Genomic DNA, 12419 nt, shown 5'->3' with positions numbered 1-12419 from the left:
CTCTAAAATAATATCAAAGCCACAGATGGGGAGCTACATTATTTTAAGTCTTAAATCCTGATGGATTATATTACATATATCTTAAACAGATTTACTAATGTTGATTAGTTTGAAAATGCTCTATTATATGTACCTTTGTACTTACACTCTATTCTGTGCTTTTCCATTTCTTGAACTTCTGCAATAGACTCTCTCAAGTCATCCGTAAATTTCTTTCTATCCTGAGGATTAGGTGCATTGAAATTTATTAGGACTTTGATATCTGCTCCTGGAACAGCTGATGTAAGCCGTATGCCATTTGGATAATCTGTGGGTGGGGAGGGGGAAGTGGAGAAAAGACAAGGCTAAATAATTTTTATTATCTTTAATTTTATTCTCTTCCATTTTTACTTATTTTTTCCACTAATTCTCTGTTACCATTTTCAAACCCTGGACAGACGGCAGAGAAAAGCAGTTTTTACTACCACATTCAAAAACTCAGGCGGCCATTTTACCTGCTCAGAACCCAGATGCATTTTCTAAAGGAAAATAAATCTCACTGAACATCCACATGGACAATTATAACAAACACACAAGTGAAATCTGTTTGTAGTAGCAATGTCAGTTTAAAAAAAAAAAAAAACAGGTTTGGCTGATTTGTTCAAAGGGACAACTTGTTTAGGCCTAAGCTAACCTTGACTGAAGTAAAGTAAATCCCAGCCAGTTTCCCTGAATTTAAAAACAAAAACAAACAAAAACAAAAAAGCTAACCAAACATGTCTAGTTTAAATGAAAACATTAACCCTAACATTATCAAAGACCTAAACAATACTGCAGCAAGCAAGCAAACAAAATCTATTGAAGTTTGATTCAATAGATTGCAAACAATGACATACTTTATAAATTAAAAAAAAAAGAACAGGAGTACTTGTGGCACCTTAGAGACTAACAAATTTATTTGAGCATAAGCTTTCGTGGGCTCCACGAAACCTTCTGAAACCTTTATAAATTAAGTTTAATAGTCTTATTCATTATGGGCCAAATTTTCAAAACTTTCTCAGAAATGATGCCTGGCATCTTTGCACATGAAATTGCTAGCATACTAACAGTCTCATTTTACATGTGTTCATCTGGCTGATTCGCAACTATCCAGTCTGCACATGCAAACAACTGTAAGTGCAAAATTTACAGATGTAATTTGAGATAGTAGGTCAGGGTCGCCTTGAAAATATAACACTTAGGTATATAATTATAGTGGACATAACCGAAAGAAAGCCTAAAGAGCTCAAGAGACAGAGGGGCTTAGTGAAAATACCTCGAGGAATATTAGAACTTTCTATATATGGAACTGCTTAACTTAACGTTCCATAATAAATACTGAGGTATTTAAGCTTTATACACTCGTTCCCTTAAGCACAGATAGTACTGTGCAGCTTGGAAGAAAAATCCATGAGAAAACTCTTCCCAACAAATCTGATAATTTATATTCAATTGTCCTGATCCTGCCACCTCACTCATGTTTGAGTGGGAGTTTTGCTGAGCAAAGACTCTAGCAATAACCCTCAGAATATTATAGATTCTTTTTGGTCATTTTGTTTTGGTTGTTTGTGAGTAAACAGGCAGGATGTGTTTGTATGTGTGACTTGTAATGTTTTGTATTAACCTCAGCTCTCCAATCACTTTTTTGGTATAATGTTACCCACCAATGTCAGAGTAAAAATGTGCTTATTCTGTAGGGCATGAACAGTGACATCCTGACCTTTATTTACAACAATGGGGATCATTTTCAAGGCAGTTAATTAAAACCCACTGTAAATGATGGGGCAAACGGCCCTTGCTTATCAGATTGTCTTCATTTTAATTCTTGAACTAGCTGCCTGTAGTCCAGTTGCGCATCTAACATAGCAGACCTTAACAGCTGGTCACATGAACATCTGCCAGTTGAGCAGAAAGGTACAGACACACAGAGATATACACATAATGAAGATTTTCTCCACTACAGAAAATGGTTTCAGTTTTTGCTTGAACTGCTGACCCCTGGAAATGAGGCCTCACACAATCTTAGAACATGTGCAGGAAATAATTTAATAAAATTTCTTTCCTGAGCCATCTGACCTTATTGATCGGCAGAAGGTCCACAAATTAAATACTAAGTAAATACAGATCTCTTCCATGTATTAAAGTCCATGATCCTTTATTCCAACACAGGGTGCTTCCAAGTGCACAACTAAATGGAATTCAAGCCTTATAGATTTCTATTTAAGCAGAAGAACAAATCCTCTCTCATGGCCATTCACTCAAGAAACACCATCTGGTGCGAGACAATTTTTACCCCCAGCTGCCAAGGTCATTGTGTTCCAAAAAAAGTATTACACTGCCTTAAAAAGTGCAGAGTCAAATACAGCTACAGTTTACACAAAAAGACTTATGCACCATCCAAAGCATACATAGTTTCAACCAAAAGGGAAAGCAGGCCATTCACCTTTCTTGAGTGGAGGAGGAGCCAACTAGCTAGTCAGTTATAAACCAGAAAAAGTGAAGAACTTAAAAAAAAAAAAAAAAAAAAAAAAAACATTCATAACAGCTGAGCAAGGAAAGGTAAGGCAACTTGATAACTATGAGGACACCTAGACAGAAATTCAAGCTAGTGAATTGCACATATAAGTTCTACTACACAGACCGAACTCCCCAATAGCAAACTCCTATGGCCAGTGCTGCTATCAATACAACTGATATTCCTACAGCAAACACTGACATTCCTACAGCAGCAAACATTGATATAAATAATTTAGGTGCTAGCTGGACTCCACTAAAAATACGTTGCTAACCTTAACATTTTTTAAATTACTTTTGTTTGTAAATATAAATGTTTTCCTTGTGGCCTATTTATGCAATAGAGATAAATGCCATACTTCCTTGTCTGGAGCCGACAAATCCCATAATATATTTTACCCTTATCAACCGTGCAATGCCAATAATTTCAGTCGACTCAGCATCAGCCAAATTGAAAGGTTTCGCTCCCTTTGCATTAGTGACACTAGCCTCAGAATATTCATGAGCCCCATTCCCTGAGAACAAGCTGATTCTGATAGCTTCAACATGCAGACTTACTGGATGGATTGATATTGGTTACTTGCCTGCTCTACTGGCCCTGCAGTACTTTGAGTTAGTCTCCTCTTACCCACAGGAGTGTAAGAGAATATGAATTTCACAGGTTACAGGGGACTAGACTTTCATTGTTTGCACATTCTGAGCTCTTTGTCCATAAATAATAGCTTATACACAGGTTAGCTGCACACTTTGGTTTTAAAACTTCTTTGGAAAACTACTTTTATTTTGACAGTTTTAAAAAATTTGATCAGGCTTTACTTTCCAACACAAGCACACTTCAGGGCTATGAGTGTGACTGATTCTGTTGACTCATCTGCAGGATCCTTGAAGGATGGACACAACATCTTCTTCGGTGGGTTTGCTCCTTTCCCTTTAAGAAGCCACCCCAAGGCTTCTCCCATATGGGGATCTAAAGTGTTCCATCCTGTCTTCCCTCCTGCTCATTGTGCCTGCACTTCTGCAAGAGGCAATACATAGTGAGATGGCTTGGGCTGCAGCAGCATCAGTCTATGGGTGGCACTCAGAGCTAGGTCTAATTTCCACTGACTCCAATATACCATATGTCTTTATGTTTACACAGAAGTGGACAAGAGCCAAGAGGTTTATTGATAGCAAAAGGCCTGGTGAAGCATCTCTAGGATTGGGCTAAGTCAGTAAGTGTGCCCTCTATTGAAGGTGTATGTCTGATCTTTGCCAGTGTAGTTTGCAGTTGAAGTTATGTTAGATCTGTAGCTGCTTCTGGATGCCCAGGTGACAGCAGAGGCAGACACCGATTTTCATCTATGACCAGGCTGTAAACACTCCTATCTGATGTGGACTGTACTTGAGTAAGTCATGCCTTTGTAACTTCACAGCTAGATTACAGCAATAAACCATAATTGTAACCCTTTAAAAGTCACCCGGATTCTTCAGCTCACGTAAAATACACTAACTTGTTTCTTTATTTGGATGAGCCATTTGAGCATGTGACCTCATTTTCAGGGGTTATGGGAATGGCAGGCAAGGAGCACCTTGGAGAAACCAGAAACTATCGTACCACTGAACCACACTGGATTTGTTATGCAGTTCAAGGTTTTGGCTATTATCTATAAAGCCATACATGGTCTGGGTACAAAATGTCAGAGAAACCTCTTATGTCTGATAGCAATCTAGCAGCAAGCATAGCTGTTTCTACTGCTATTGATTCCTGGGGTTCAACTCTCCAGGAGCAGTGGCAAGATAATCATATGGAAGGCCCCTTCTGGCTGTCTCCTGGAGACTGCGTTTGGTACATCTAACGGGCGAAGCATTTAAATTACCCCGGGAACACCTGGGGACAGGAGATGCAGGTTTTTAATACAAAAACTTCATCTAACTATATTTTGTATTTATCTTTTAATTATGCAAGTTCCTTAGGTACTGAGTTGAGTTATAAATCAGTAAAGATATTAAATAAACAAACAGTGGCTGAGAGACTGTTTTACACAAATCTGTCTCTCAGTCATTACTTAGAACTACATGTCTGTTAATTGCAGCTGAAGATCAGAAAAGGATACACCAAATTTGTCCTCACTGCATTCAGAAACACCATTCTGAGCCAGATGTGACTCCTATCCTTAAGCCAGAAGTCTTTCGACATTCCTGCTATTTTCAAAGAGCATCTTGTATTTAATTTTAGGGCTACACTTCACTCCTAGACCTAAGAAACTGATGGGCAGCTCTTCATCCTGATATCAGAAAACCATACGGAGAAAAATAGAGAAAGACTTACACTGATTCTCAAAAAGAAGAACTTGCATTCCATAGAGGGAAAAGGACTGTCGAAAACTGTACGTAACTGAATTCTTCTTCTTTTGAAAGATCTTGGTGACCTGAAAAGATCAATTAAAAAAACCCAGACAAAATAATAAGGTGTTCTTTGATCTGAACGTCAGTGGAAAATATTCAACTATAATAGTGAAGCAATTCTATGCACCCTACTTTAATTACTCTTGGTACTGGCATATCAGAAATATATATATATATTTTACCCAAAGACAGCTTCCAGTCTGCAATACAGTAACTATTTGCTACTTTTGCTTTTTTTTTTTTTCTCCTGCACTGGAACTGGTCTATTGGGATACGATTCTACAACCTTTGCTTGCAGAAAGATAAACAAGGCTTGAAAAATGTACATGACCCCTACCACCGAGAGGGCTTGGGGTGAAAATATCTGTGTGTTACCATATCTCCCAAGGCCACTGCCCCTAAATATTAAAGAAATGAAACAATTACATATTGTTTATTGAATGTAATTGAAAAATGTCATTCAACAGAAATTTGCTATGTCTCCTGCCTTTCCCTCTATCCTTGATCAGACTTTATCTTTTAGTTATTTTCAGACTGTTTTCTCTCTCCCTCTAATCTTTTACTACCCTTTCTCTGCCACATAGTTGTTTCTGTCTCTCCTACTCCCCCCAAAATCTCTCAGTACTTGACTATATAGTACTCCCTTCTATTAACTTATTCTATCAGCCTCTTCCCTCCCTTTGCCATCCTCCACCCTTATTCCTATTCACTCCTTCTCTTACTCCTCAAATGTAGGGCTTAAGAGGTTTACCAGACACTTAGGGTATGTCTACACAGGCCACATGAGTGAGCTTCCAAGCTACTTCTGCCACCTCCCTCCCTAGCCTTCAGAGCCAGAGCTCCAGTTTGAGCCGCAACTTCAAAGCACTGTCTACACAGATATTTTTAGAGAGCTAGCATGAGCTCCGCCACCCCAAGTCTGTCGACCCAGGCTGAGAGGCTCACTTCCACAGGCTGTGTAGATTTACCCAAAATAGCTCAAGGACTAAACCACTCAGTAGTTCGGGAGCTACTCTCAGATAAAAAACTGAGCCAACTCACAGGGACAGTGGTAGGATTCCCAGTGTGTGGTCTGTGGGATTATCTTTTGTAGCCTCCCGCTAGGAGGTGTCTGATAAGTCTGAAGCACGCATCCCTTCTGGCTACTAGATGGCAGAAGGAGCTTTTCCTCTCTCTGTCCTACAATGAGACTGCAGAGAGGCAGAACAGGGCACAGGCCTGGAACTAAGGAGACCTGGGTTCTATTCTGGGATCTATTGCTGACCTGCTATGTGACCTTGGCCATGTCTCTTCACCTCCCACTGCCTCTGATTCTCCTCCTGGCCCTGGTCTCTCTTGTCCGATTAGACTGTGTTTGTACAGCACTTACCTGATTTTGACTGAGGCCACTAGTCACTAAAGAAATACAAACAACAACTAAACCTGCTCTTTAACATCTGTTTTTGGGACTCCTCCACCGTGACTTAGATCCTACCTCTGCTGCAGCTCACAGCTTGCTCAAGTTTTGGCAGAATAAAATTGACTCAGTTCTTGTTAATTTTAACTTCTGGATATAGAGTTCCCCATTTGCACCACTGATAACTAACGAGACTCTGGTCAGTTTTCACTCTGATACAATTTGGCAAAGCTATTAGCATCAGACTAAGGGAGACAAAACACAGACTGTTTGCAGAGGATGACAGTGTTGCATTGATTTACACTCATGATCACATTTGGATTTGAAGGTTAATTTTTCCATTTTTGAAGGAAAGCCTGCCTTGTTCAAGCTCTGAGTAAGAGTACAAATGATAAATAGTGAGCAGGCAATGTACCGATCACTATCACTCCTTTTATTTGTATTTTTAAAAACACTGGGTCAAGCTAAATGTATGCTGGGAAGGAAAATCAACTGTAAAACATATTTCAACATAATCAACTTATATTCAAGGGAATAGACACGTCTGGATCATAACACATCAACTGAACACAGATCAATAGCCAGGTGTAATTACCCTTTCCTGTTTCATCTCAATAGCTAGATGAGCCTTTTTTGAAACAGGTAAACTGGAATTATCACAAATATTTTCTGCAACAATAAACTATTGTACCAAACCACTTTCTTATAACTAATAGTAGTAACGAGAAAGAATCTTCAGGTTTCAAAAGAAAATCATAGAATCTCAGAATTGTAGGACTGGAAGGGACCTCGAGAGGTTATCTAGTCCAGTCCCTAGCACTCATGGCAGGACTAAGTATTATTTAGACCAGCGGTCTCCAAAGTGGGGTGCACAAGAGGATCCTTGGGGGTGCGTGGCAGGAGGAGCGCTTTTTTTGCTTTTTTGGTTGCTTCAGCGCGGCAATGAGTGCATGCTCAAAATTTTTTTTTACTGATAGGGGTGCGCGATCAAAAAAGTTTGGAGACCACTGATTTAGACCGTCCCTGGCAGGTGTTTGTCTAACCTGCTCTTAAAAATTTCCAATGATGGATATTCCACAGCTTCCCTGGGAATTTATTACAGTGCTTAACCACCCTGACAGTTAGGAAGTTTTTCCTAATGTCACCCTAAACTGCCCCTGCTGCAATTTATGCCCATTGCTTCTTGTCCTATTCTCAGAGGTTAAGGAGAACAATTTTTCTCCCTCCTCCTTGTAAGAGCCTTTTATGTACTTGATTAAATATACATTTCGGAGATTATCAGTGATTATGCGCAAGGCTACGTTTTAGTCACAGGTATTTTTAGTAAAAGTCATGGACAGGTCATGGGCAATAAACAAAAATTCACAGCCCCATGACCTGTCCATGACTTGTACTATATATCCCTGACTAAATCTTGGGTGTTCTGGGGGCGCTAGGGGGCACCTGGACTACTGGTGCTGGGGGAGCTCCGTGGTGCCCACTGGTGCTCATGGAGGACTTTGGGACACTCGCTGGTGCTCGTGGTGGATGCTGGGGAGGGGTGCTCCAAGGCACCTGCTAGATCTCAGGGGTGGGGGGCCAGCTGTGACCACCACTGCAGGTGCTGGCAGGGGCCAGCCCAGGACCACCGCCACCAGTGCTGCTAGTGGGGGGTGCCCCAGGACTGCCGCTGTTGCAGGGGGGTGGAGTGGTGCGGCTGGTCCCAGGGCTGTCAGAGCTGCTCGGGTGGCTCTGGGGTCAGGCACACCTGCAGGGTGCAGAAGTCACAGAGGTCCCAGAAAGTCATGGAATCCGTAACTTCCGTGACAGACTCGCAGCCTTAATTATGAACAGTTGGACACGAACTCTTCCTAGACTATTGAGGCTCAAGATCATATTCACAGGTCACTAGAACACAATTTGGATTTTAAATAGTGTCTCTGATTTTATCCATGACTCTTAGTTTTTAAATGCATTTGAATTATAAAAATCCAGTCTCCTGTCTCATGCACTGGGTGTCCATCCTACAAATAAATCAAACAGTGCACAATACAAAACAAAGGAGTCCTCAGCCCATCTTGACTCAAACAGCTACTAGCCAGCTAAAGCTAGATAATAAAAATAACCCAAAACCGTGGCTGGTATCCCTTACCAAAGGCCTGGGAGAAATGACGGGCTTAGATGTAAGGAGGTATTAATGATATTCATGCAAGCAATACATAGCCATAAGAACATGCTTTTTTCCCTGTAGATTTGCTAGAACTGATTTAATTTATTATAAGGATAAACTCAACTAGTAGAACTCAATTTCTAAAATTCAACATATTTGCACGGACATACTCACTGCTCAGACAAGAACTTCCCCTTGTAAACTAAACTCTTCTGTTTCCTCCAAGGGGTGTGTATGTGCGCGTATGGGATGGGAAGGGGAACCTATGTTGCAGATAACTAGAGGATACAAAATCCTTAGTTTACAGCTGTTTAAATCCAGATCCATAACACTGTCCCTGTTAGCACATATGGCCTTTTGGTTTTTCAGTGCCCTGACTCCCATGGAAATCAATGGGAGTTCAAAGCACCAAGCTCCATCCAGATAGTGCTCAGCTCCAAGAAGGACCAAGGGCCAGATTTTTAAAGGTATTTAGGTGCCTAAAGATGTACCTACATGCATAATTCCCACTGAAATCAATAGAAGTTAGGCACCTAGGCACTTCTGAAAGTCCCGCTAGGTCCCATCTACACCTTATGCACCCCAATACCTTTAAAAGTCTGGCCCCCAGCCTTTAGCAAGATCTGCAAAACATTTGCATTTTAGAAAGCTGGACCTTATAAGCAAGAAAAACCATCATCATGTCCCAGAAAACCTGGTTGATAGTGCTAGTAAAGCTCTCTAGCAAAATACCCTTCAGCCATGGTGCCAAAAATATGATAAGACTATCCGGGCAAAGGTTAAGCTGTCTCCCTCTAAGCAAAGATAAACAAATGAATGGCAGCAGAAATCTAGCAATGAAAATATAGTTTTCTACACATTTCTTAGTATACTTAGGAAGTCTCTCTACTTATCAGAATCTGTGTGCTAATAAAAGCTTATCTTAAAAAAATACATTGTATCTGAAAATACATACCACAAGGAGGTCATTAAATAAAAATATTTCTCGCTGGTGCAGACCAAGCTTCTGAGGTTTATTTGGGTCTGGAACTTCAAACAACCTACAGTAGCAAACAAGTCTCCGGTGGGGTAAAGAGAGAACCTATGGTATACAGAAAAGTACAATGCTGATCTCAGTTAATAAAGAGCATCTTTCTTGCCTGAAGTCTTTATGATTATGCTAATACTTCTAATATCTTTAGTTCTTTAAGACCAATAGTAGACTGTTTTTCATCAAAGGATGAATAATATAACAACACAGATATATCTGCTGCAGAGTTGAAACAGATCCACAACACAATGAAATCATTAGGTCAGATATTCTGTAGGGACTTGTATCCTGCACATTGAAGCCAATGGGAGTTTTGCTACTGACTTCAATAGGAGCAGGAGCAATCCCTAGTTGTATATAGCTATAAAACATTGAGTAAAATAAAGCAGAAAGTGTGATCACAAAGCAAAGTGATTCCGTTTTGCTGCACACTTTTAAATATCTAATACCAAATAACAGGGGACGCAAAATTATTTCACCTTTTGTGAGATGGTGAATACACCAGGCTTTGGTGGGTTTTTTTGTTTTTAATTGTTTAATTCAATCTATACATTTGTGACATCAAGGCAAGGTGGCATGCACATCAGGAAAAAGTAAATGCATTTTCAGTCTGACTTCTTTTCTCATGCTGATAAGAAAACCAATAACAACTTCCCACTTTCTTCCTTGAAACATTCCTGCCTATAACATCTACAGAAAATAGTTATTCTGAACCTACTGAGACTTCATGTCTTTCAAATGCAAATAAGATTATTCTGCCAATCCTATTAAAAAGGGATGTTTTAAATTTATATTTTCATGTAAAGCATAGAATATTCCTTTGCACCTAGACTTGTTTTTCTTATTTTAAATTAACTATTTTATTACAACCTCTGATTCCGTATGGGAACAGTATGGTTTATTAGGCCAAGGAAGCTGAAAAGCAGAGATTATTAGTAAGTACACACTATTCCTTTAAATCAGTGGTTCACAAAACTTGTTCATAGTATGGCCTATATTTTAATATAGAAACTGATACATGGACACCTTCCCCTCCTCTTTGTTATTTCATTGGGTGAAATCCTGGCCTTATTAAAATCAATGAGATTTTTGCCACTGACACCAATCGTGCCAGAATTTCACCCCCAATACCCGTGTGGCATTATATTAATTACGGTACTTATTCTCCTGGGGTTTTTGCCAGGGGAGGACAGTTTTAAAACCTGGCTAATGCTCTACAGGAATCCGGCTGGCAGAGAATGCTAGAGAAAAGGTGCTGAATCAGTTTTCCCTTGAGGTCACACCTGCCCACTTTTGGTGCTGGACAAGCTGTCACAGGCTCCCACCAGAGAGGGCTTAGAGGTGGGTTATGCTGCTGCATTTCCCCCATCTCCAGACAGACTTACTTCCCCTTGGGGCTGGCAGCCTGGCATCTGCCACTGCAAGATGACAGACTGTAAGGAGTAAATTGAGCCTAATTAATGTAGAGTTAACTACAGTGAGACCTACATATGGAATTTAACTGAAAGGAAAAATGTATTCATTCTTAAATCAACAGAAGTGTCCTCCAGAGCATTTCCATAGTCTGCAGGCATTTCTAAACAAACACCTAGGAAGTACTAATAGATACTTTCATTAGACTATGAAACAAAGCTTTCCACCACACTTAACAAAGCTTCCATGTTGACTGCTCATACAAGGACAGCAGGAGGCAAGCAGATTAAAAGCAATGCAGAAGTACATTCTCTGGATCATCCTAGGGTAAAATATTAATGCAAAGGAAAATGATCATAATAAAAAAAAATCATTAAGAGTCAAATTTGTAAAATGACATCTAATCTTTTGACAGAAGGTGCTACGTTATAAACACAGTACAAAGCTAAGTCAGGTGATGGGGAATTAGCATTTATATTTGCTTTTCACTGCTTTAAAATAATTTTTGAAAAACGGTTTTTACTATTATTGGCAACACAAGCCTGAGATTAAAATAAGTGGAACACTTCATAAGGAGATTCAATTTTAAGAATATAATTGAATTTGTGTTGGACTTCAATTTTTATTTAATGCCTGGTGTACTCATCTACCTTTGAAAAAAGAGCTGCAAATTAATTGGCAATATCCTCCTAGGAAACAAACAACAAATACTGAAACATACTAGGAATAGTTGATAAAGTGAGAGCTAGGTGATGGGGTGTGCCTTTTGGGACAGAATCAATGCAATTTTCATTTTTGCATAGGGCACCCTAGATAGTCTGGTGATAATTTGCATTAGTAATGCACAAATAAAAAGACAGAGCATGAGAAAAAACAAAATCTAAAAAACTCTAGGCAATGAATTACAAACAAACTACATGAAGAAATTTTTTTAATTCTTAGCAAATCTTTATACCTTAGAGCATGAACTGATTTCTGCAGGAAGTGTTGGCATGTTTTTGCTAAGTCAACAGTGAGAAAAGTTTGCTTAAAAGATAAATCAACTGAAAGAAGCCTACATTTTGAAAAAGCCAAAAATACAGCAGAAAAATATTAGTGTTAGTAAGGGATAATCCTGCATATTAAACTGCTTCTGATTAGTGTGGTTTATAAAGCATGAATCAATATGAAAAGGAATACCTACACAACCAAGTCCATGATGCAGAGATCCAATCTACAGTAGAAAGACACATACAAGTTTGTTAAACTTCAGAGAAACACAGTACTGTACCATAGCAAGTAAATATTTCATGGTCTTACTATGAGTAAACTCCTATAAAGTAAAATAGGTGGCTATTTCCTGCATTTTCTTTCACACAGTAAAAAAATTCATCAAATGCAGCTGATTCTATGAAAAAACACTGCTTCCGGAAAGGCTGTTAAGTGTCCCTAACTCCATTGACTGCATGGGCTCAGCACACTGCAGGATCAAGCCCTGTGTCTGGAATGCTATGTGCCTGAACCAGACAGGAGCA

The 12419-nt window shown here is 39.4% G+C and overlaps 1 protein-coding gene across 11 annotated transcripts in view; it reads right to left on the bottom strand.

Moving 5' to 3' along the window:
* Window positions 1-12419, bottom strand: part of IQSEC1 (IQ motif and Sec7 domain ArfGEF 1) — a 676292-nt gene that overhangs the window by 16459 nt on the left and 647414 nt on the right. For 8 of the 11 annotated variants that reach the window (XM_034777995.1, XM_034777984.1, XM_034777986.1 and 5 more), the window contains 4 exons: window positions 12089-12118; window positions 9418-9543; window positions 4841-4940; window positions 134-307 (listed from right to left, as the gene is read on the bottom strand). In XM_034777995.1, coding sequence (XP_034633886.1) covers window positions 134-307; window positions 4841-4940; window positions 9418-9543; window positions 12089-12118 — 430 coding nt within the window. The remainder of the gene's footprint in view (window positions 1-133; window positions 308-4840; window positions 4941-9417; window positions 9544-12088; window positions 12119-12419) is intronic. The other 3 variants (XM_034777985.1, XM_034777987.1, XM_034777994.1) reach the window with 1 other exon arrangement.

Source organism: Trachemys scripta, chromosome 7 (genome assembly GCF_013100865.1).
Source record: "Trachemys scripta elegans isolate TJP31775 chromosome 7, CAS_Tse_1.0, whole genome shotgun sequence".
NCBI classification, from domain to species: domain Eukaryota; kingdom Metazoa; phylum Chordata; order Testudines; family Emydidae; genus Trachemys; species Trachemys scripta.
This window is presented reverse-complemented; position numbering and strand designations above follow the sequence as displayed.